We start from the raw sequence: 25,814 nt of genomic DNA, 5'->3' as shown, positions 1-25,814 counted from the left end.
GGGCAACAGACTAATTCCACAACAAAAATGCTGCCAAAATATACTGAAAATGGAAGATTTCCACTACGTATTGGAAAATTATATACATATACATATACATATACATATACATATACATATACATATACATATACATATACATATACATATACATATACATATACATATACATATACATATACATATACACATACACATACACATACACACACATATATATATATATATATGTGTGTGTGTGTGTGTGTGTGTGTGTGTGTGTGTGTGTGTGTGTGTGTAAAGGTAAAGGTTCCCCCGCACATGCGTGCTAGTCGTTTCCGACTCTAGGGGCCGGTGCTCATCTCGGTTTCAAAGCCGAAGAGCCAGCGCTTGTCCGAGGACGTCTCCGTGGTCATGTGGCCGGCATGACTAGACGCCAAAGGCGCACGGAACGCTGTTACCTTTAATATATATATATATATAAAATCTCCACCGATTTGATGGAAGTTACAAATTCAGATCATTGCAACTGAAATATTTTCTAGAAATCTAGGAGATACATAAGTAAAAAAAGTAATAATAATAATAATAATAATAATAATAATAATAATAATAATAATAATAATAGCAACAACAACAACATCTATAGTACAAACAGGGCTTCAGATACATATCCTCCTTTCTTCTTTCTATCAACCTTCATTTTATGCTTTTTCTCTCTCTCTCTCATCCCTCCCAGTTTCCCTCAATTGCACATTTAAACCAAAACTTTTTCCATTTGGGAACTAAACTGTATTGTTCTGCAATTGGAAACGTCAGCATGTCAAGTACCATAGAGAGCTGAACAATTATTCATTAGAGACCCACATATGGGAGTTGAGGGAACTATTCACAATGAGTTATTTTCTTGGTAGTCTCTTGTGTTATGTTTCAGCTACATCTGTCTTTTCTTCTATTCCTTTACTATTGTCCGTTTTAGTTTTATGGAAAACTGCATCTCTCCCTAGCCTACAATACACCCACTATATAACAATCAGTCCAACCAGAAAATTGTTCAGGGCTGAGAGTGTGACATATAGAAGACTAGTTCCATGCTGCCTTTCCCATCTCATCCTCCTTCTCACCATTGGATGTATTAGATAGGGTTGATGGGAACTGGAGTCCAAAAACATTTGGAGAAGCATATGTTTGCCTATCCCTGTTTTAGACAAAGGATAGTAACTCAGAGATAAAATTTCTGACTTTTCCTAACTGAACCAAAAACCTGTTAAAACACAGAAATGATGCAACCAGAGAAGAGTGTTCAAAACCATTGTCCAGAATCTTTCAGATTTCAAACTAATTCCATCCCATTTTCACACACACACATATTATATGTGTGTGTGTGTGTATGTGTGTGTATATGTACAGTATATATGTATATGTATATGTTAAATGTTTGTTAAGTATTTTGAATGCACTTGCTTCAAACATGGGACAAATCTTATTTCCTGTTTCAGCCTAACCCAAGGCCATCTACAGGCAGTAGTCACAGCAGTGGCAGCTGTATATGTATATGTATATATATGTATGTGTGTGTGTGTGTGCGTGTGTGTGTGTATGCACACACACACATATATATATAGTTTTTTGCAGTGTTGCTCTGCCCAACATCTGATTTAATGGACAAAGTTGGTAAAATGAATTCTGGAATTCTGGTCTTCAATTTTTCCTTCTCAAATTCCTGAACAAATATGAATGAGGAAACTACGTGTGGTAGAAATTAGTCTGGATTCCCAGGAGAGAGAGGCTAAATTCCGGAGGACCAAGACAAAGTGAAGGTTATATAGTTTAGTTGAGAGAAAGATAGTCAAGATCTTTCCTCCCCAGAAGTTCTCAGAGTATATCCTTAATGATGCAATTAGCTGGTTTAGTTTGGCAAGTTTAGTCTGTCTATAGGTGAGGAACAGTAAAAGAAACTGCTTAGAAGTAACTCTTCATATCTTTCTTGGTTTGGGGGGTGCCGAGAGAGAGGATCTGAATAGAAAAACACTGCTTTATTCACATTCTTTACTCATATGCAGATGAGCTTTTCTGCATTGATGATCTATAGTATGAAAAACATTTTGATATGAATCTGCATATGGATATGTATCTTATTTTTGGGTGGCAGGGGATATTTCACCTATACACAGAAGCTTATGAACATGAATAGAACAGAACAGAACAGGTCTTTAATTGCCCAGTATGATTGGACACACAAGGAATTTGATTGATTACAAAACGATGCAAAAAAACGCATGCTCAAGTGTTGCGCTTGAGCGTGCGTAATGCCAGAACAAATGAAATGTAAGGAAATTTGACCTTTGACAAGGTCTTATCCAACTATGTGAAATAAAAAAAAAACTCTGAATGCCACCCAGGAGAAGTTTAGTTGAGAAAGATTTCTAACGTTCATTCTACACAAAACCGAGACACCATCTCCTTTCAGACAAGATGTTAACGTAAATGTAGAATTTGTTGTTTATTCTCCTTTCCCTTCTTCATCGGTGGTCTTTGCTACATGAGTATAAGAAGGAACTGCTTGATTCAAGGAACAGCTTAACAAAGAGAGACAATTTCTAATGGCCTGCTGGACTCTCCTTTGCTTGAAACTTTCAAGAAGAGGTGAAACCACACACCTGTTAGAAACTTTTGTGTTTTGAAAAAGAGCTTGGTTTCCACAAAGAGTTTTTACAAAAGGAGCCATAGTCCCCGTGAAAGACTAGACTAAGGAACTATACTGAAAAGGAGCTGGACAACAGCCACATAAAACATGGAACAACCTAATTACTCCAATCCTTGTAACAGTAGGTGAGGAAATCATTTTGTGTATATTTGGGAGTCTTTAATATCTCCTGTTTTATTACGATTTTCTGAAAAACGTCTTACTTTGCAGTTAGTGACTGTTTTTGTCTTGTCAAACTGGGAAAAAAATGAACTGTAACCATTATTCCAAACATTTTTTAGAAAGCCGTACTGTTCCTACAGATCAACAATGTAATCCTGCTCAGAAATAAGAGCTGGTACTTCTTACTTTCTTACTAGTAATTAGAAAGTAAGCAGGTGTATTTGCTGGGAAGGGTTCTATTTGCCTGACTCCAGTCATTTTAGAGTCAAGAAATCTAGGGTGCAGAATGTAAGAACTGACTTGGCAGATCAGATCAAGAGGCCGTCTATGTGTCTCTTCATATGTGTCATCTATATTGTCTCTCCATATGCCCTCAGGAAATTCAGAAAAAATAGATGTAAGAAGAACCTTCTTATGTTACGGCTCTTCGATTTAATATAAACCATTTAAGACTAGAAGCCCCAGCTAGTCTTATTTTCAAAATTCATGCTGTCTTCTCTTAATGTTGTCTACATTTGTGAGCGCCACATCACATCTGCAAGTAGAACATTCTGTGGTGTAAGTATGGACATTGCTACCCAGTCACTTGTCTCTCTTCAGCAATTTTGTTAGCATCCTGCTCTCTAGAGATGGGAAGGATGAAAAAGAAGGAAAAAAAGGTGTTCAGTTTACCAAAGCGCTCCAGCTTGCAAAACATTCCCCCTCTCTCCGTGTACAATCTGACATCGTACCTATGTAGTGAAAGAAGCAAATTCATTCATCAGATAGGACCTAAAGAATGTAGATGGGAAGTCCCATTAGGTAGGACCAAAACAGAAATTCCCACCAATGGATAAGTGCCTGCTCCAAAGCTATATTGCCATGTTCCTCCAGAGCAGAAACTGAACCAATGATTGGCCCAGATTCCGAAGACATATACAAGGTTCAAGGCAGCTTGGAAATATGGGGTGGCAATGTCAATCTCAGATTAGTGTAGCCTTTGCAGATGGAACAGACCATAATGTTATGTAAGGAACCCTATTAATTTAGAATCCCCCATATTTCATTTCAATGAATCTCCTCCTCCTCCTCCTCCTCCTCCTCCTCCTCCTTCATGATTTTAGACATCATGTTCCACTTGGCTTGAATTTTTATTTTCAAATTTTAAAAACATCAAGCACTGTAGTATTGCCCTAAAAATTATAGGTGTGCCCAATAAGGTTATTTAGGCCCGGCTTGAAAATACAGCAAATGACAATGCAAAACCCCTAGACAAGATTGAACAAGAATTATTTTGATTCTCTGAACTTTGCATTAAAAAAAAGAGACAATTTCTCCTCTGTATGATTGGATATCTCCAATTTTCCCCTCATACAAAAGGCATTTATGATGTAAAAAGTTTGCCATGAATTATGGAATACTTTCTGAAGACTAAGTTCAGGAGAAAGATGGCTCTTTATATCAATTCTATTTTCCCTTGAGGTTTTCATGACTCCATGAGTAAGGCACCAAGCAGATATGGTGCTTTCTAGTTGTTCCAAGCAAAAATAAAAAATAAAAAGTGAACAAGAAGTAAACAAGCATTTTAAAGTAGCAATTGCATTCTCTGATAAAATACACAGGAAATGTAGTGATTTATTTATTCATTTTCTACTATTATAGTACAGAAAATTCAGCTGATTAGTTTTGGAATTTAAAGCTGATTATTTCAGGATGTCACACTTTTTTAAACCAGTTTTAACTGTCCATAAACTACTTCAGGAACCATCTAGGTAGATATTGTGTGTCCTTTGCAATCACAGAGATTAGAAGACGCTCAGACTTCTGATCCCATAAATGATGAGAGCGGCATGGATATGTGGATAGATGTTCTCTGTGCTGGCTCCAACACTTTGGAACATCTAGTCCATTTGCTACAGGTCTTCCACAGAATACTAAAAACATCTTAAGATGAACTTTAGCAATTATCGTGCACTGTTTTTGAGATTCTTTTTAACAAGTTTTTTATATCTTACAGTTTATGCAGTTGTATGTGTGTGTGTGTCACATTGGTGAGAATCTTGGGAAGTGATAGACACAGATATAAAAATAAATATGAAATGCTCTAACAACATCTCCCCCCATTATCCTTCTTTCTTTGGCTTGTTATCCTACCTAGAACTAAGGAGAAATTTCCTGACAGTTAGAACCATTAATCAGTAAACGATTTGCCTCCCGAAGTTGTGGGTGCTCCAACACCGGAGATTTTTAAGAGGGGATTGGATATACATTTGTCTGAAATGTAAATGCTTGAGCAGGTGGTTGGACTAGATGACCTCCAAGGTCCCTTCCAACTCTGTTATTCTGTTATTCCTTCTCTTCCCTCCACCATAAATTAAGAAGCACTGTGCCCTTTCTCCCAAGTAGAAATTGTTCCACCACCAATCAATTACTTCTTTGTCTCACTTTGTTTTTCCCCCCAAATTTATGGGAAATTTCAGCAGAGGGGTTCCTAATTTCCTTTCAAGCCATAACCCTAGCTTTAGCACAGTAAGCTAAAACATTTCTGCTCGGCCTTGCACCCATTCGCAGACTCTTATTTGTTTGGAATAAATTCCCATAGGAATTTATTTATGAACAGAAAAGCTGATGGCATGGGAATATCTTAACAAGAACTCTTTTGACTTGTCTCTTTGAAAGAGCAGATTTCTCTCTCCTTCTGACACACTGAGTGCTTCATACTCAATCATCTCTCTATACATAATTCATCCATCTGTCCATCCATCTTTAAATAAACACTGAACACGGCTACTTTACATTGAGAGGGGAACTGGTAATGGCATTAGCTTTTTCCATAATTTAATCTTGGCACAATCTCATGTACTTGTTTTTTCCAGGCAGTTAGCCTGATGTAGTTTGAGTGTTTGCTCAGTCGATGCATTTCTAGCCTCCAGTTATCCTGTGTAAGAGGACTCAAGAGCACAACGGGGTCACCTCCAGTCCAGGATAATTGTTCAGAAGTCTCTTGAAGCAGCAGCAGAAACATTATGGGGTCTGCAAAAACAGTTCAGTCCATAGCAACTCTTGATTTTTTTTTTACCCTGGTCTAGAAACCTGTTTAAATTGTACAGTTTTGCAGTATTTACAGTTGGGTACACACTGTGATTGGATTTGCTTTTACGATGATAATGATGATTTTTAAATCATGCAAAGCAAGGGATGAGAGCATGCTAGAAACAGAAAACTATCAAATCTTTGGTAAGTTATTTTGAATCTGAGAAAAGCTTTTACCCAAAGATGGCTAAAGTATCACACGGCCTCTAATAATCTGAAGCTCTTCAGTTATATAGATGGCCAGGGACAGCTGTGACTCTGTCCCTACTTATACTAAAGGTAAAGGTAAAGGTTCCCCCGCACGTGCGTGCTAGTCGTTTCCGACTCTAGGGGCCGGTGCTCATCTCCGTTTCAAAGCCGAAGAGCCAGCGCTTGTCCGAGGATGTCTCCGTGGTCATGTGGCCGGCATGACTAGACGCCAAAGGCACACGGAACGCTGTTACCTTCCCAAACAGATAAATAACTATAAAATAGATCTCTGTCATTTGCCAGCATCAAGCCAACAAATGTGGGGGCAGCCAACTTTATTTTGGTATAACTTTTTAAAACTGGGTCAAAAACTGGTACACAGCAGTTAAACTGAGTTGCAAATAACAATTCTACGTCAAGGCATTTCTCTCCACTTTACAAGCAACAGTTAAACTGAAAAGTACTTGAAAATAAAAACATAATACCATTTTTTTTTCTTTTGCAACTACACCGCACTGGGTGGCATCCCCATTCAACATGCTGTTTGGACATAATAATTGGATACTAAATTGTGACCCATCAACTGAGCTTTTTGAAAAGATATGTTACTGAGGACACATTCACTGTTCAGACTGAAGCATGAGGTGTTTTTTCTTTCTTTTTTCTTTTCAAAAAGTAAAATTCAGAATGATACACATGGGAATATCTGCTATTAGGGAGATGGGAGCTAACAGACATTTACAATGTTCATACCCAGAAAATTCTGAATTGATGAGAGGGACCAAATACTGAACTGAACATGAGGATAGACACAGGCAGGATGAGGAGTTTGAATAAAGACAAACAGCTCTTCTTCACAGAAGAATTACAAAGAGGGATATCTGCAGAAGAATATTGCTGAGCTAAAAGCAGGATTCTGCCCAAGCATGTCACCTGTTCTGTTAGTAGGTAAGAACGACTTGGAAACAAAGACTTGAGGAGGCCACAAACATCTTGACAGCAATGATGAAAACCCTGCCATCCTCAGTTCTGCTGAACTATATGTCAAATGGAAAGCCTTCATCACATGCAGCACACAACCATAACATATGAATAAGTTAGTAGAAGAAGCTTATTGTCATCAGCCTTCCTCGTGGGAAAGTCATATTTACTTACAGTAATGGTTTCATTATGAAATCTGAGTTGTCTTGTATGTATGCTGTCAGAGTTAATAGCAGTCATTTGTAATGCCTTTGGTGCCATAGGGAGAAAGAAAGGAGATGTAGATTTTCCATCTTTAAATAAATAAACACATTTCCTTTCTGCTGCATAGAAACTATGGCACAACCAGCGGCAGTCTCACTTTCCTAGCTCTTGTTTCCCCCCACCACCAAAGCAGATATCTGGCAGCCATTTAAAACCATACTATATGACTGATATTCAGTAAACAACAAGTTTAATATGTGGGGAAATTAAAGAGTGGTGCTGAGTCTATGATCCCCCGAATTCATGAGTTCTACAGTAGATCTAGTATGGAGCTTCAGCAACCTAAGGCCACAGATCCAAACTTGCAGAATTAGCAGTTGAGAAATATAAAGAATGGCCTTTCTTATTTGGGGATTAGGAAGGCTTTCATTTGGTTTAAATTTAGATAGAAATTTATCCATTTTGCAGTTGATCAATGTCTAATCACGACATAATTTTCCTTCTTTCTTAAATTCTTTAAAAAAAAACAAACTCATGGAATTTGCCCCAAACAAAACCGTACCCACAAATGCAACTATTGTGGGGCTATATACACAAAAAACAACTTGCAGAGTTTATTTCTGTTTATTTCTGTTAGGTAGAAATACAAAAACTGAATTCATATGTGAAAGAAATATGATCTTTTATGCACAAAGGGACAGGAATGAACAACCGTCAGAAGGCTGGGGGTTTAAACATTTTTGGAAATCCATGGATCATAATGGGTCAATGGACAAAGATGGAGTCCTCGGGGGGGGGGTTGAGGGGCATGGGAGAAGCTTTTTAAAAAGTTTATTGTATAAGTTTCCTAACTCTGTTACTGATTTTCAGCAATAGTGATCAGAGGCGGTCTATAGGTCTGCAAAGCATATCTGACGAGGGAATTCTGGGAGTTGAAGTCCACACATCTTAAAGTTTTCAAGACTGAGAAATGCTGTTCCAGATAGTTCATCCTTGAACAAAGAACTGGTAAATACTATGCCTGAAAGCCAAGTGAAAAATGGCTGATTCCACCAGAATGGAAATGTCAAGAATGCTTTGTATCTTCCAGATGTGAGGCCATCTCAGAAACATATTCAGAAAACAGAAATGAATGTGAAAACTCTTAAAGGAATCCCAGGTTGGCACACTAATGCAATTCAAAGAGAAAGATAAAAAGAAATGTCTACTTACACATAAAGCACACTTTTCTGGTCTCCAACCTGGCCTCCATCTCCCACAGTTAATGTATCATATCCTCTCTCCAAGTCAAATTCTTCAAAATTGACTTTGATTACCTAACAAAGACATAAAGCATTAGGCTGGTTAGATTAAATTGTTAGGGCAGAATCAGTTCATGCAACAGACACCACACACAGGCAACGTTCTTTAATAGTGACGGGATTTTTAGTTCTGACTGGAAGATTCTCAGGTTCGTATCTCTCCAAATCACAACGATAATGTAATAGACCTTAAGCAAACTACATCTGATGGTATGACTCAGTACGTAAAACTGTTCTAAAATTGAACACATGAGAAAATGGGTTATGTAAGTGCTTAGAACGGTCACACCGGGAACCAACTCAAATGAACTTCCCAATATACAGATGCCATACCTGAATTCTAAACCACATTGTTTTCATGGATTTCCACTGACTCAATATGTACAATGATTTAGAATAAGGATGAAGAATTTCTGATCCATTAAGGCAGGGGTCTTCAAACTTGTCCCTTTTATGACTTGACTTCAACTCCCAAAATAACTTGTCAGTGTGCCTGGCTGAGGAATTCTGGGAGTTGAAGTCCACAAGTCATAAAAGGGCCAGGTTTGAAGAGACCTGCATTAAGGTATCCCACCAAGCCCATGTAGTAGCAACTGAAGCTTTATTCCATCAATCCTTCATTGGAGAAACATACTATCAACAAGAGTTTGCTGAAAGATTCCAGTGTCTGCAAGCTTATAAATGAAGGTGATTTCAGATGAGAATAGCTTCGATTATCATTTGCTTTGCCCAACCCATCTATTTCATAAAAAGAGAAGCTGGACAGGATACAAAGCTGGAATGAAGATGCTATCGTTTGTCAGATACATGAAAAAGAGTTTGATGTAACACCAGTCTGATCTAGTACACATGATTTTGAAGCTATGCACGTCAATAACGGAATATAGTCCTCCCTAAATAATTTAATTAGTGATCTCCAAATTAAATAAGGGTAGACATGAGAAGGAAGGGGAGGGTTTAGGATTCATTTTTTGATACAGTTATTATGCTGGGGCAAGAAGATTGTAATGGACTCTTTTACCTATGGAAAAGCCCTAATACAAGGGCAACCAGATCCTTTTCTTTAACTGATATGATGCTGGTAGAAATGACATAATCCAGGAATGGCAAGTTTTTGTTGTATTTTGTTGCACCTCCATGAGGTTTTCTGGGTTTTTATGTATGTCAATGAGCAGTTGAGGTTGAAATGGCAGCTAAATGATAGAGAGCAGGAAGTGCATTTTCTTGGACCTTCACCTTCCATTTCTTTCCTTTTGATACTCTCCTGTTTCTAACAGCCTTTTCTCCCTTCCACCTGTAAATCACTGGGCAGCTCACTCTTGTCAAAGCTGATCTTTTGCAGGCTGTTTTTAAAATTGGGCTGCAGGTTGCATTAAATTAAATTCCAGCTATAATTTAAAATACATATTGCTCCTCTGTTTTATAGTTCATCATTCAGTCAATTGTTATGAATGCTCATGCAACTGAAACATCAAATTAACCTTGGTGTCACAGTGATGTTTTCCTTAAAGGTGCCATAAAGAAATGTTGACTTTGTTAGCAAATCAGCGTGTTAACTAAACATTAGGTCTGATTCTAGCTTTATACTGAAGGAGACATTTTCTAATGTGAAAGTAAGTAAATGTTGATTTAGGAACACCCTAGGAGAAATCTCTTACGACCTGAAAGAAAAGTAGATGGCGAATGGAAATGACAAATATTCATGGCCAATTTCATAATTCTTCTTCCACAATTGAATAAGCCTATTCTGTTGATAAAGGGACGCGGTGGCTCAGTGGGTTAGGCCGCTGAGCTTATCAATCAGAAGGTCGGCAGTTTGGTGGATCGAATCCCGAGTGCCGCGTAACAGAGTGAGCGCCTGTTACTCGTCCCAGCTTCTGCCAACCTAGCAGTTCGAAAGCACGTAAAAATGCAAGTAGAAAAATAGGGACCACTATGGTGGGAAGGTAACAGCGTTCCGTGCGCCTTTGGCGTCTAGTCATGCCGGCCACATGACCACGGAGATGTCCTCAGACGAGCGCTGGCTCTTCAGCTTTGAAACGGAGATGAGCACCGGCCCCTAGAGTCGGAAACGACTAGCACGCATGTGCGGGGGAACCTTTACCTTTACCTTATTCTGTTGATACACTTTAAATCTGCATAGTCATGTTGAACCTTGGCAGTTCTGATCTAATGTTTGAATTGGAAATTAAATAGGCAGTGGTACATTTTTTTGATAATTTAAAAGGGAGAGGGGATGGATGAACTTAAACCAGTCTTAGAATTGTTACAAATATATACATTTCCATTTTAAATTAATAGGAATGGCTAAAGATGATATTAAATAAAACCCTGCTATTTTGAATAAAAACAAATGATGTTGATAAAAAAGACAGCCGATCCTTGGTTTCATTTTTTATGAGTGTATATGAATATACTTTATTGGCCTAGGGGACCAAAAAGCAAAATGTGGAAAAGCAAAATATCAGGACATAAATGAGCGTTTCCCTAATCCTGCATGAACTGATTGTTTTCAGAAGCTGTGTAGAGGACAGAGAAGCAGAAATTAAATTTAAGTGAGGGATGAAAGAACTTGGATGAATATGGATGCTAAAAACATTTGTTCAAGTAAGACAACACTGAGGCAAAATTAAGAATTTCACCTAACATCTAGCAAACCATAGACTTAGTCACATGAGATGCTTTCCCTTTTCCTATTTTCCTATTTGTTTTTACGCACAGTTGATACCATATTTTTATCAAACAAAGCCAATCTAGATTTAAGGTCTAAATCCTAATAATCCTAATTTGTCTGGTCTTCATCTTTTAGTGACTATGGTATATATTAATAGATTTTCTGACATTTAGCAAGCAACTGTATCTGGCAGTTTCAGCACACCTATGCTCACCTGGTAACTACACACCTTGTGGGTCTACTAGGTGTCCAACCTGTGCATTTGTGCCAGTAAGAATTATCACTATTTCATGTTGATGCTGAAAATAAAGATACTGCTCATAGCCACATCAACATTCAACACCCAAATACTGTGATCAATAGCTGAAATAAATCTTTGTCACAATATTTTCATTATTTGTTTCCTCCAAAAATGTCTCCTAATCTGAAGGATTCACCTTTGCCAAGTATCAACCTGGGCTAAAAATATTAAAATCCACATAATGATGAAATAATGCAATTAATACAAAGAACAAAGGGTTGTCAAGTGACATGATTCATTAATTAAAGCACCCATTCATGTAAATTGCATTTTAACAAGTTTGACCCTAATTAAATAGCTGCTTAGATTTTAATACCACAGAACATAACAAGGTTTGGGAGTCTAATGATTATTTATGTATTTCTCCCGCCCATTTTCCTCCCTCCCCTGCTGTCTTCTTTGCCCTAGTTTTGTTTTCACTTTTAGTTAAAGGTTGAAAATTATTTAATGACTTTATATTACAAGAAACCTCCTGGCCAAATGGATGACGAAAAGTTTATTTTTAAAAGTCACGGAGCCCTACTACACAGAAATAAGAAACTGACCATAAGGGTTTTTTAAATGGAACAACCTATTAATCTGTGGCAGGCTTTTAAACATTAATTTGAATATTGTAATACTATTTTATAGTTATTTATCTGTTTTTGGAAGGGGCGCAAAGGCTCAGTGGTCAAAGATGATGAGCTTGTCGGCTGGAAAGCTGACAGCCTGGGTTCGAGTTCTGAATGCTACGGAATGGGGTGAGTTTCCATTCCTGCCTGAGCTTTGCCCACCTAGCCATTCCAAAGCATGCCAATGTGAGTAAATAAATAGGCACCACTTGGTGGGAAGGTAACAGCGTTCCTTGTATACAGCCATGCTGGCCAGATGACAACAGGAAATGCCTTCAGACAATGCTAGCTCCCTTGGCCAAAAAACGGAGATGAGCTGGACACTACCGGACAGGGAAACTTTTTTACCTTTTTAAAATGTTTGGTGTACATTCAAGTCGCTGAGTTGATTCCTGTGGCTGCCTGAACGAGTCCCTGCACTTTTCATGGCAAGATTTCAGAAGCGCTTTTCCTGCTGCCTAGGGCCGAGTGATGGCGACTTGCTTGGTGCCTAAGCTGAGAGTATCACTCGCGATCTCACAATTTCTAACCTGAGGCCTTAGCCAGTACAATAGACCAGCTTTCTACACTGCAATGTATAATAGCATGCATTTGAATATTCAGTCTGCCTACAGCTGATTATGGACAATCAGCTCTCATTTATATGATTGCATTTTGTAGAGATTACATATCCGGCCATGTTCCCACCTACCCAAATCCTTCAGAAAAGCCTCAGTACTCTCCCATAGGCTCTGCAAACTAGACTAAGATTACTGAATCTGGGCTGTAAAATTCTGGATGACCGCTAGATTACCTGTTTGCTGTCATTTAATGGTTTTCTGGATTTCTGAACTCACAATGGAAGCCCTAAGAGAGGAACTATGGGATCTACACGTCCCACATATCTCAAGAATATCAAGTTGGAGGAAGGCTGTTTTAAAGTCTCTGAACTGGCATGTCTGCCAGCACTTATGGAATGTCTTAACACTTATAAAATGTGTTACATGGAATCAGATCGTTGACCTATTTGATTCACTATAATAATGTAGGCTTTCACAGTTGGCATTCAACAAAGTGGTCATGAGCTTTCAGGCTAAGTGGCCATGGTCTAGTTTTCTTTTGAGCTGATGATGGGTATGAATTCTTGAGAGGTACACCATAGAGAAGGTCACTCTGCTTCTGAAGATGCCAGCCAACAGGTCCTAGTAAAATATTAGACAACTAGAATGTGGTCATTCAGCCTGAAAACTCATCACTGTTTAGTTGAGTGTTTCTCTACCTTTAAGACTTCAACTCCCCAAATTCCCCAGCCAGCATTCTGGGAACTGAAGTCCACCCAACTTAAAGTTGCTGAGTTAGAGAAATGGTGGTTTTGTTCAAGGTAACCTTGTATGGGGAGATCTGGAGTAGAGAAAAGCATCTGTTATTATCAGTTTTGGGGTGTCTTTCAATGGATAAGTTGAGGATGACACCAAGAGCCTTCAGCATGTAATTCAAGTAAATTTAGCCACTGGTGCTTGTAAGATATGGCTTATGGCTAAATGTGGTCCATGAACTCAGTCCATCACTCTATTCAATAAACTACACTGAAGCAAATCAAGATTCAGCTAAAGGGCAAAACTAGCTTACTACTACTGATTTTGCGGTAAGTGCCATCTGTTGTGTTTGCTGTGTGAAAATAGATATTTGTAGCCTGCTACATTTCTGTCTGATAGAATCAGCCACCCATGGGAAAAAAAAAATCAGGATACTAAGTTATTCTAATTGGAGTGATTTCAGCACATGATTTGTGTTCTTTATTCAGCCTTGGTTTTCAGCTACACATTTCTGCAACCCCAGCAGAATCTGGGGACAGCAATAAAATGTTAAAAGGAATTGATTTGTTTCACTCCTCCTCCTTACTTTCTCTATCTCTCCTCTGCCTTGTCTGGCTAAAAGAAAAAAAAAAGCCCACAGGACTTTGAGGAACATCCCAAGCCATTTAAATGCTGGGAAATGCTACAGACATCAGACTTGAAACAGCTCTAATAGCAACAAGCAGAATGCTGCCAAGTGGGTGTTTTTGACCTTTTTTTAAAAAAAAAAACAACCCATCAAAGCAGATTTGGACCAATCATCTAATTCCCAGAAACAAGCATCGAGAAAGTGGAGGGAGTGGAAGTAGAAAAACATGAAACACACCAAGAACAATTTTGCTAGGGCAACAGCCGGTGTAGTTGGATCAGGAAAAAAAACACACAAAAGCAACTCCTATATTTGCTCCTTGTCTTCCTCTACCTTTTGTCAAGGAACATTTTCCCTCTACGCAACCCAGTTGTCATGTGTCAGAAATAGATGGAGGGAATATTTTTATCCCTGTGGGTTGCCCAACTGTCCCTTCCAGGGGGAGGCCTTCACTTTATGAGAAGAAAAAGAAAAAAAATCCCTGCATTTGGAGGATAGGTCAAATGCGATGGGTAGTAGTCATCTGGGTTCCCAAGAGGCATGGGGTGTGCGCCTTCCCTTGGAATGAATAAGAGGCAGCTCAGTTCGGATCTTTTGTGTGAGAGAAAGAGGGTGAAGACAGCCTCTCCCTAATAGTTCACAGAGTATATGGTAGATACAGAATGTTAAGTCTGGCAAGATTCTGTCTATAGGCGTGGAATAATAAAGAAATCAGCTTGGAAGATTTCATCTTGGTTTTGGGGTTTAACAGAAAAGCTTTGAATTCCAGAATCCCCAACAACGTGCTTATTTTCTTTTCTTCCCTTTTTTTTCTGCACTTCTTCCCTTTCTTACGGTTAGGGATCATATATTTATTATGCCAGTAAGCGATGCCAGCATTTTCAGCCCATATTTTGTTGTTGTTGTTGGGGGGGGAAGACATTGGGGAGTTAGCAGAGTCTGCTCAGATTTACCACCCTCTCTCTCTCACCTGACGATGAAGCTGATAGGGGTGGCACAATCTCAGCCAGAGATGTAACACACACAAAACACAGGCTTTGATCACACTATCATGACTACCATCCTGGCTTTCTTTTTCTTGCTCTGTGGACACCCCTGGTCTTTCTTCAGATTAGTTCTGAAAACCACTACAGCTGAGTATGAAAACTGGAGGACGGAAGGATAAGGTCATGGAGCTGGGCTATTTGGTCATGATATGTGGCAATGATCACAAGGGACAGGAAGAAGAAACCCAGGCTAAGCAACCATCATTCCTACAAAGCCCTACATGGCATGGGTCCAGATTACCTACGGCAGCACCTGCTGCTGGCGTCAACTTCCCTCCGTCCAGTGCGCTCCCACAGAGAGGGCCTCCTCAGGGTACCTCCAATCAGAGAATGTCGACTGGTGGCCCCTAGGGGGAGGGCGTTCTCTGTGGGCGCGCCAGACCTGTGGAACCGCTTGCCCATTGAGCTCCGGATGGCCCCCGACCTTCGCTCCTTCCGGCGGGATCTAAAAACCTATTTATTTGAGCATTCCGGCCTGGTCTGATGGGGTTTGGGGTTGGGTTTTTAATATGGTTTTAACTATTGTATATATTGGGCATACATTATTTAATTGTTTTTTAACTTTTGTATTTTGCTTTTTAATATTTATTGCTCTGTACACCACCCTGAGTCCTTCGGGAGAAGGGCGGTATAAAAGTTTAATAAATATAAATATAAATATATAAATATTCCAAAGAATCTCAGTCCATGCATGCGGAAAGGGCACGGGAAGCATTTCGGAAGAGACCTTCCCTAGTCTTGGGAGAGTAAAAAGAAAAGGAATACTTTCAGACTTGCAAGATTAATGTTATCTCTGCAAAGTAGCCCAGACAAGAAAGGAGGGGAGTAAAGGATGATGGATTAGGGAATGCAACAGTCACATAAGGAGGTTTATTCAAGAGGAGGAGAAGGCAAGAGAAGACAAAAATTAGGGAAGTGGGAAAGTAAACATGCCATTATCAAGTGACCCTATTATGAATTTATCTTAAGAATTCTCAGATGCTAAGGAAACCAACCTGGATTAGTTATACCCTTATAAAGAATCCCTTTCCACGAACCTGTTTCTAGGTCAACCACTTTAAAATGGGTTTTTTGTGGGGGGTTTTTTGCTAAGCAGTTGTGAAGTTGATGCAGCTACTGCTTTTAAACAGGTTGCCAGTAAACTACTTGGGATAGATGAAGAGGCCCAGTTATGTCTTGTCAGGCACAAGTAATGAGAAATAATAATAATAATAATAATAATAATAATAATAATAATAATAATAATAATAATAATAATAATAATAATAACAACAACAACAACAACAACAACAACAACAACAACGTTGGAAGGGACCTTGGAGATCATCTAGTCCAACCCCCTGCTCAGGCAGTTTTAAACATACCAGGAATCTCCCCAGACTATCAGCTTTAGCCTGGGAACAGATAGCTAAGGTACTATAGAGCTAAAGGGGAATCGGTTTTGAACCTTTGTAGCTGCACAAGGACTCAAGGCTAATTCTGCACTTGAAGCCTCCTCCCTGTCTGGCTGGGTGATGCCCAACTTGTCTCCTTCTACCGGGTATGATCCTGTCCTATACCCTAAATCAGTGGTGGCGAACCTTTTGGAGACCGAGTGCCCAAAGTGCAACCCAAAACCCACTTATGTATCATCGGGTGCTGAGTGGGCGTGGCCCATTAGGTGGGCATGGCAGATTGGGTGGCCCATTAGTGGTAAGGGCAGACTGGGTGGGGCTAAAAAGTCCAATCAATCAATTCCAACTTTGCGAGATCTTTTTTTTTCCTGCGAGAAGTTGAAATTGATTGATTGATTGACCCTTTTTTTTTGCACACGGCAGTGAAGGCCTAAAGCAAAAAGGTTTTATAAAACCCAGCTGAAGGCCTAGGACTGGGGCAATGGCGCACGCACCCACAGAGAGGGCTCTGCGTGCCACCTGTGGCACGTGTGCCCTAGGTTTGCCACCACGGCCCTAAATCATGTTCTTCTTCAAATGTTTTGCTTGCCTATATTAACTACTGGGGGGAAAAAAGATAAATTTATTCTGGGAATGAGGGTGTGTGTTAAAGAGTGAAAAGCAGAAAGCAATTTGGAAAACACAGCATATATTTAGACTCTTCTAAAGAAATAAGCATGCAAATGTTTGCTATCTCTCTGATGAAGTTATGTTCAGATTACATTATATCAGCAACAAAATAATTAAATAAAACTACATAATTAATTAATGCAAAGATTTTAAAGCATGAACAAATGTTAGAACCATATTATTTGTAAGTTAATATCCCCAGATACCTGTCAGGTAATTCAAGGGCATTTCAATTAGAAATAACAATGAATTAAAACAGGAAAAGAAGACTATTACATTATTGCACAAATTGCTCAAAATCTTTTTTAAAAATCTGAGTAAGCAGACTGCTACATATGTCTGCCAATAAGAGTTTGCATAAATGCTGCTAGACTGAACAGATGGTCAATAATCAAATATAGTCTGATAAACAATTACACTTTCTTTCTTTCTTTGCTGTAATCCTAATTCCGCCACTCAAATCCCAGCTATGTGTTGACTTGTTGGTCTGTATCAGTGTTTCTCAAGCTTGGCAACTTTAAGAATGTGGACTTCAGCTCCTAGAATTCCCCAGCCAGTATGCTGGCTGTGTCAGCCTTAGCCAAAGAATGATGTAGAGCAGGCATGTCAAACTTGCAACATCACGTGACTTGTGCAACTTATTGTGACTTTTCCCCCATTGCCAGCAATGGGGTGGGCATGGTTTTGGCATGACGCATCCGGCCCATGGGTCGGCAGTTTGACATGCTTGATGTAGAGCAATCAAATCAGAATTCAGTTTTTTATTTGATTACACACAATAGACAGAATCTTGCCAGAATAAACCCTTACTACTCACACCCAACAAATATAACCTAGGTGATTCTAGCTATATTAATTATTCCACTGTGTCCTATCCAGCTCCAGACAGTGCCACTTTTTGTCTCAGCCCCCGCCTTGGAATGTGCTCCCCCCTTGCAAAAAAACCTGCCCCTTCACACCACCTCCCCTTCTATAGGCACCATACCTCACAGACTTGAAAACTCTGGGAATTGAAGTCCACGCATGTTACAGTTGCCAAGGTTAAGAAACATTGGTTTACATTGTTTTGTATAAAATTGAAAACCCTTTTTTAACAGAATTCCCTGCAAAGACCCGTTGTTTTGGAAGATGAGCCTCTGTTCCCATGATTAATTTCCTTTTCAGACAAGAGCCCACATTTAGTTGCCCAATAATGCACCCAGAATACCTACCTTGGCTGGATTGACTGCTGTGATCACCCACACACAGTATGCATTGTTATCATACTGGACAGGATAATTAGGAGATGTGATAACACCGCTGGGCCCTCGGAGGTATGTATCACACATTCTAGCTGTGGAGTTGGGGGAAAAAAAGAAACAGGAAATCTATTTGTGGATGAAACCTTTGTTTGCAACATTCGTTTTCTTTCTGGGCCCAGCGTGGAAGGGGGTTATATTTCTTTATTTTGCCATTTCTCTCAATCAAGTTGTAGGATGATAGAAAGGTCTGTCTTGGCGTGCAACAGAAAGAGATATTACATAAAATATATGATCATAAAGCCAAATGCATCTATTAAGCACACTGATGGAGCCCTCAGGAATTCTGATCTCTCTGTGTTGCCCAAACCACCTGCTCAAAATCTATGAAGAGAATAGCCACAAAACTTAGAGGTAGTTGGGTAATGAAGGTCTGATCAATCCAAGGAATGTCTAAACATTTTTAAAAAATAGAAAACAAAATGTTCAAAGTGAAATTTATTTAATAAAAGCAATTTTTATAGATGGGGAAAAGTAATTTAGAGAGATGCGGATGCTTTTGTTTTGCTTCTCTCTGGTATACGAATTCAATCCTACATCTATGGACATTTAAAAAAGATTTTTAAAAAGTAGTTGAAGCTATACAAGTGCTTTACCAATTGAATCCAAAAATTAAGATCATGTCTTGGGTCTGAATTGTAAGACCATTTTGTAACAATTCTCCATAAGGTCATTGTCAGGATACATCTTAGAAAAAAAAAGACAATTCATCATTTTTTTTTCTTCTTAAGACAGATACAAGGCACATTAACAGAATAACATAAGCTATTTTGGTTGCATTAGTTAGAGCTGAGATGTCACTGTTTCTTGGAAGAAGCAGTGACTCTGAGGAAACCTGGTTATCCCCCGGAGCTCCTACTGCTTCCCAAGATAAGGCATAAATCTCTAGGAGGGGAACATCCTTTGGATATTCCTATTTTTGCTATATCTGCATACAGATCTTCCTAATCAAAATTGTGTGACTCAAAATAATAAAAAGGAATAAAACAAAATAATAAAAAGGATAGAAAGAATTAATGTGCAGGTACATGCACGTGCATGCTTCGCCCCCCCCCCGCACACACACACACACAAAAAGGCACATGCAAAAAATCTAATAGTTTATTTTCCTAAAATTCCATGGCTGTGCTCATCCAGGTAAGACATACATGCATAATGATACAAGATTAGACTTTAAAGATTTCGGATAGCATGCCATATTAAAGACCTTATGGAATGTGTTGTATCAATATTTTACTTTTAGGAGATTATTTTTCATCTTTTTTTTTGTTAAATCATCCCCCCACCCCCACCCCCAAGAAAAGTTCTACTTTTCTTTCAAAGGAGCTCTTTTTCCTGAACATTTTTTTAGGGATGCTGAGTACTCTCCACACTCAAATCAGTACTGATTCAGCTCATGAGATTGCAGAATAAGCTTTTCACATGAAGTCAGTTGTTTTGCTGTGAGAATAGCCCACAGAATGCCCTGAGCCTTAAGGAGATCCTTTGGATTGTTGATCTTTGACCCATACACCATGAAGGAAGAAATTTCACTCCTTCTTCTTCTTGCAAAAATAAAAGGAAATCTGTTTAACAATAAGCATTGAATGTAGAGGTTTAGGTCTGGTTATGAAACAGGTTTAACGGTTCATCTGTTTTAGAGTGTCCCTATATTGTACAAACTTCTGCCAACCTAGCAGTTCAAAAGCATGTAAAAATGCAAGTAGAAAAATAGGGACCACTACGGTGGGAAGGTAACAGCGTTCCGTGCACCTTTGGCGTCTAGTCGTGCTGGCCACATGACCACGGAGACGTCCTCGGACAAACGCTGGCTCTTCGGCTTTGAAACGGAGATGAGCACCAGCCCCTAGAGTTGGAAACGACTAGCACGCATGTGCGGGGGAACCTTTACCTTTACCTTTATATTGTACAAAATTTCTGCAATTTTATCTGAAGGTCTAATCAAATTTTAACAATAAATATTTTATGGGAGGCAGATAAATTAAGCTTAGTTTTCCTACAGAGTGTAGAGATGGCAGCCTTTGTATAAGACATTTTGACTAAAACAGAGAAAATGAGATTTTAGAAGAAAGCAGACTGAATAGGAACAGAAAATGGCTTTGTATTCTGTCAGATCAAAAGACTAGGTAGCCAGAACTGTATGGAGCAATCTTCCCTAATAAGTGTAATGGACTTATTAACCAGTGGAACAACCTGCCTCCAGAAGTGGTGAATGCTCCAACACTGGAAGTTTTTAAGAAGAGACTGGACAGCCATTTGCCTGTAATGGTATAGGGTTTCCTGCCTTAGCAGGGGGTTGGACTAGATGACCTCCAAGGTCCCTTCCAACTACTACTACTACTAATTATTATTATTATTATTATTATTATTATTATTATTATTATTATTATTATTATTATTATTATTATTATTATTATTATTATTATTCTTTTATTCATAAAACATGAAACTCAGTCAACTGAACACTCAAATTGACTGGCACTAATGGTTGACACGGGTTTCTGCCAGCATCCTAGGTATCTACCAGGTATCTCCTTAAAATGTAAGATGTTCCGAATAGCGCAGTTTTTTGTAGTTTTGCTGGAGTTATTGCAGGAGGCTGCAATTGCTTGGTGTATTTTGCAAAGATTTTGGACATAGTTCCCATTGCCCCAGTGACAATGGGTATCACTGTTACACGTTTCATCCATAATCGCACAGTTTCGATGGCCAGGTCGCGGTATTTTGTAATTTTTTCCAGTTCTTTTTCTTCGACTCTGACATCTCCTGGTACAGCGATATGAATCAATTGTACGCTTCGGTTCTCTATGACTGCGATATCTGGTGAGTTGTGTTCCAAATGGTGATCTGTCTGTATTTGGAAGTCCCACAAGATCTTCACCCTCTCATTCTCGACAACTTTTTCCACCCTATGTTCCCACGGCTTTTTGGACATAGGCAAGTCGTATTTTTTTACCCAATGCCCAGTGGATTAGTTTAGCAACTCGGTCATGTCTAGCTTTGTAATAAGTTTGCACGATTTTGCTGCACTCACATATTAAATGTGAAACAGTTTCAACTTTGTCGTTGCAAAGTCGGCAATTTGGATTGTCAGTAGATTTTTATATCTTTGCTTTCATGGCATTAGTTTGTAGTGCTTGTTCTTGAGCAGCCAGTATTAAGCCTTCTGTTTCTTTCTTGATGGTTCCCATCTTAAGCCATGCCCTTGTCAAGTTGTTATCACATTTTCCTTCAATGTTTTTCAAATGTTGTCCATGCAAAGCTTTGGTTTTCTATCTATTTAATCTATCATCCAGCCATTTTTCCTTATATTCTGCCTTTGTTTCTGCTAGTTTTTTATGATTATGATTATGATTAACCTTGGAAGGCAGGAGGAAGAGTCGCAGCCCAGAAAATGGTCAGACAAGAGACATCACAGTTCACAGAACAAATGGGCATGGGAAGCACTTCAGAAGAGACTCCCTCTAGTTTTTTGAAAAGTTAAAATAAAGAAGGGGAGAAATGTTTTCAGATTTGCAAGATTTGCAAAATATAAATTTTGTAAGCCACCTAGAGTCATCTATGCGTGAATTGGGAAGCCAAATGAATTAAATAATTTAATAAATAAAAACTTGTTACTGCAGCCCTACAATACAAGGTGTTGTCCTTGAAGGGCTGATAACAATTTTGCAGGACTGAAAGCACTTTCCCTCTCCCCTGTCATTATTTCCCAGAGGCTTAGGGAAGGTCTCTTCTGTGAGGGAATGCAGTAAGGAAGTGGATCCTGGGAGGGAGGGGATGCATCCAGCGGCAACTCAGCCCAGATATCACAGGTAAGACAAAGAGGGTGAAGACAGCCACTCCCTAATAGCTCCCAGAGAATGTTGTAGAGGAGCATAGTAGAGTCCTCAGTCTGGCAAGATTTTGCCTACATATGTTAAACAACAAAGAACTCAGCTTGGAAGATTCACCATGTGTCTTTCTGATCTCAGGATGGACACAGAAGATATAGCACACTACTAATCTCACCATCTTCCAAATGGCTACGGTTGTTCTACTTCTTGAGGGATGATGAGTCTTATACCACCAATTCTCAAACTTCCTTAATTTGGCTTTCTGCCCTTAGCAGAGACCTGCATTCAACAGCCTAAATGTCCCTTCCAACTACATAATTCGGTCCATGGAGTACATTCAGTTGGAGAAGACTGACAAAAAGCAAGGACTGAATAACATGCAAAAAGAGAATCCAAGAAATATAACATTGTAAAACCTCAAAGACTGAAACCATGTTGGACAACTGATTTACTTACAGTGATCCATGGTGAGTGCGATTATATAAATGTTGAAGTGAGGTCCTTATCAACTCAGAATTTATCCTGGCATGCAGAGGCATCATAGAACATATTATTATAATGAATTGAGAGTACCTTTGTGGTGCCTTCAAGTCATTGTGCTTTGGCAACTATCTGAACTAGTCCTTGCAGTTTTCTTGAGAAGATTTCAGGTTTGCCACTGACTGCTTCCTAAGCTATGACTATGGGTAACTTTTGGCTGAGAGGCTATGACTGGCCGAAAGTCACCAGCTGGCTTGTGTCTAAGTTGGGACTCATGATCTTTGATTTCTAGTCCAATGCTTAAGAGAACAGCAACAAAGATGATTCGAGGTCTGGAGGCTAAAACATATAAGGAATGGCTGCTGGAACTGGGTATGTCTAGTTTAATGAAGAGAAGGACTAGGGGTGACATGATAGCAGTCTTCCAATATCTCAGGGGCTGCCACAAAGAAGAGGGAGGCAAGCTATTCTCCAAAGTGCCCGAAGGCAGGACAAGAAGCAACGGATGGAAACTAATCAAGGAGAGAAGCAACCTAGAACTAAGGAGAAATTTCCTGACAGTTAGAACAATTAACCAGTGGAACAACCTGCCTCCAGAAGCGGTGAATACTCCAACACTGGAGGTTTTTAAGAAGAGACTGGACAGCCATTTGTCTGAAGTGGTACAGGGTTTCCTGCCTGAGCAGGGGGTTGGACTAGATGACCTCCAAGGTCCCTTCCAACTTTACTATTATGATTATGATTACTATAGCAAATGGACTCTCTTTCCCTTCATAGTAACATAAAAATGCATTTCTGCATAGCAGGCCCAGGAGGTAAATTTGATTATTGTCATAAATGTGCATATGAGTGCATTAGGGTATATGGATTGAAGTCCATTTGTAGACTCCCAGTGGAGAGCTTTCTGAGATATTTAGTTTCTAGTATTGCAAAAGATTCCATCTATTATTTGAACACATTGTGGAAGTAGAAGTCTGCTATTGTACAATTTCATCCTAAACTCTGAAAACTCCATATTCCCACATGCTACTGAAGGCACCATCCTAATCCAACAGTCAACTTCTCAATCTTTTCCAACCATGCGGCTCATTGAGAAGCATTCCTGCTAGAAGCCTTTCACTGGTTAATCGGAATACAAACTATGGTCTAATCTTTAAAAGAAATGTTCCCTGGGCAAGTGGCTCTTGAAGAAAAAAAATGCCTCATCTCTCAGCAGTCTTCCTCAAGGCAAAACAAAACAAAACAAAAAAATGACATCCAGCATGATCAAGAACCTTCAGGGGAATGGCACGCAAGGCCAGCCATTCCTACGTATAGAATGTCTGTATTTGTGAGATCATAAACTTTCCCTCTGACTTGCTGCTTTTTAAAAACTGGAGGTCCTTCTTTTGTAGTAAGAGGAATTCTGCCAATTCTACCTAGCCATAGTCTGTTTGTCCAATATTGTTGAGTAGAGCCTTATAAGAATATATTGTATGTAAAAACTCACTGAAATTTACTTAGAACTTAAGAGTGGAGCTTAGAAAAAAATAGGTTGAGAGTTGCATATATATATATATATATATATATATATATATATATATATATATATATATATATATATACACATACATACAGTATATATATACATATATAGATATATATGTTAAATGCTTGTTAACTATTTAGATCTAAAAAATTTACATAGATATATACACACACACACACACACACACATTTTATATATATATATATATATATATTCGTAGATTTTCACGGCTACAGGTATGTAGGTCTTGGCGTATTCGGGTCTTTTTCCATGTAAGGTTGAGAGTGTCTTCGTGACGTTTCAGCGAGGTCCCACTTGTCATCTTCAGGCTGGTGTCTTCGGCTTTGTGCTTTGCAAGCACGAAGCCAAAGACAGCAGCCTGAAGATGACGAGTGGGACCTTGCTGAAACATCGCCAAGACACTCTCAATCTTACACGGGAAAAGACCCGAATACACCAAGATCTACATACATATATATACAGTATATATATATATATACAATATATATATATATATATATATATATATATATATATATATATATATATATATATATATATATATATATATATATACAGTATATATATACAGTATATATATACAGTATATATATACAGTATATATATATATATATATATATATATATATATATATATATATATACACACAGTATATATACAGTATATATACATATATATATATAGAGAGAGACAGAGACAGAGACAGACAGACAGAGACAGACACAGAGACAGACAGACAGACAGACACACAAACACACAATTCACATGTCTTTAGAAGAATAAACAGGTATAAATTATTACAAGCAACTTATAACAAACCTGTAATAAGTATCACAGTTTATGACTCACCAAGCCACTAAATAGTGGATGATCTCCAGATAAAACCATCACTATTAGATGAGTATTATTTTCTATAATGATCCTCCAGGACAAAAGGGGATAATTAAAGTCAGTTTCCTGCCTCATTTGTGATCTTTGGCATCATTTATCTTACCTCGACACACAGGTCTCTGGTCGCTCCAGGCAGCTATCATTCCACTCAGCTTCTTACAGGTGATGCTTTTGGAGCCTTGCAAATCATAACCTTCACTGCAGGTGAATTGGACACTGGATCCTAACCTGTAACACAGGAAGTCTGTTACTGACCTGCGCTCTAGTTTCACACAAAGATTTTGGATGCTCTGTTTTGTTTCTTATTTGTTTTCTGTCCCTGGGAACTCTTGGGTTATAGAATTCCTTGTCCAGGGATGATAGAATAATGAAAATAAATGTTGGATTTCCAAATGCAAATTTATAAAGTCTTGGCCCATAACACACCAGATTTAATGCTTAAAAAGAAAGAAGTGTGGATAATTGATGAACCAGGAGATACTAGTATAGAAGACAAAGAACTGGAGAAAATCATAAAGTATCCAAGATCTGAAAACCAAAGTTGAAAGAT

General features: G+C 38.7%; 1 protein-coding gene across 1 annotated transcript in view; it reads right to left on the bottom strand.

Moving 5' to 3' along the window:
• The window catches only part of CSMD2 (CUB and Sushi multiple domains 2), a gene marked incomplete at both ends in the record, with an annotated part of 651,882 nt that overhangs the window by 266,789 nt on the left and 359,279 nt on the right, over nt 1–25,814 (bottom strand). The window contains 3 exons of the mRNA XM_081334380.1: nt 8,507–8,610; nt 18,425–18,546; nt 25,368–25,492. Coding sequence (XP_081190506.1) covers nt 8,507–8,610; nt 18,425–18,546; nt 25,368–25,492 — 351 coding nt within the window. The remainder of the gene's footprint in view (nt 1–8,506; nt 8,611–18,424; nt 18,547–25,367; nt 25,493–25,814) is intronic.

Source organism: Vipera berus (assembly GCF_964194415.1).
Source record: "Vipera berus genome assembly, chromosome: 9".
NCBI lineage: Eukaryota > Metazoa > Chordata > Lepidosauria > Squamata > Viperidae > Vipera > Vipera berus.
The sequence above is the reverse complement of the archived record's forward strand: the minus strand, read 5'-3'. Positions and strand labels throughout refer to the sequence as shown.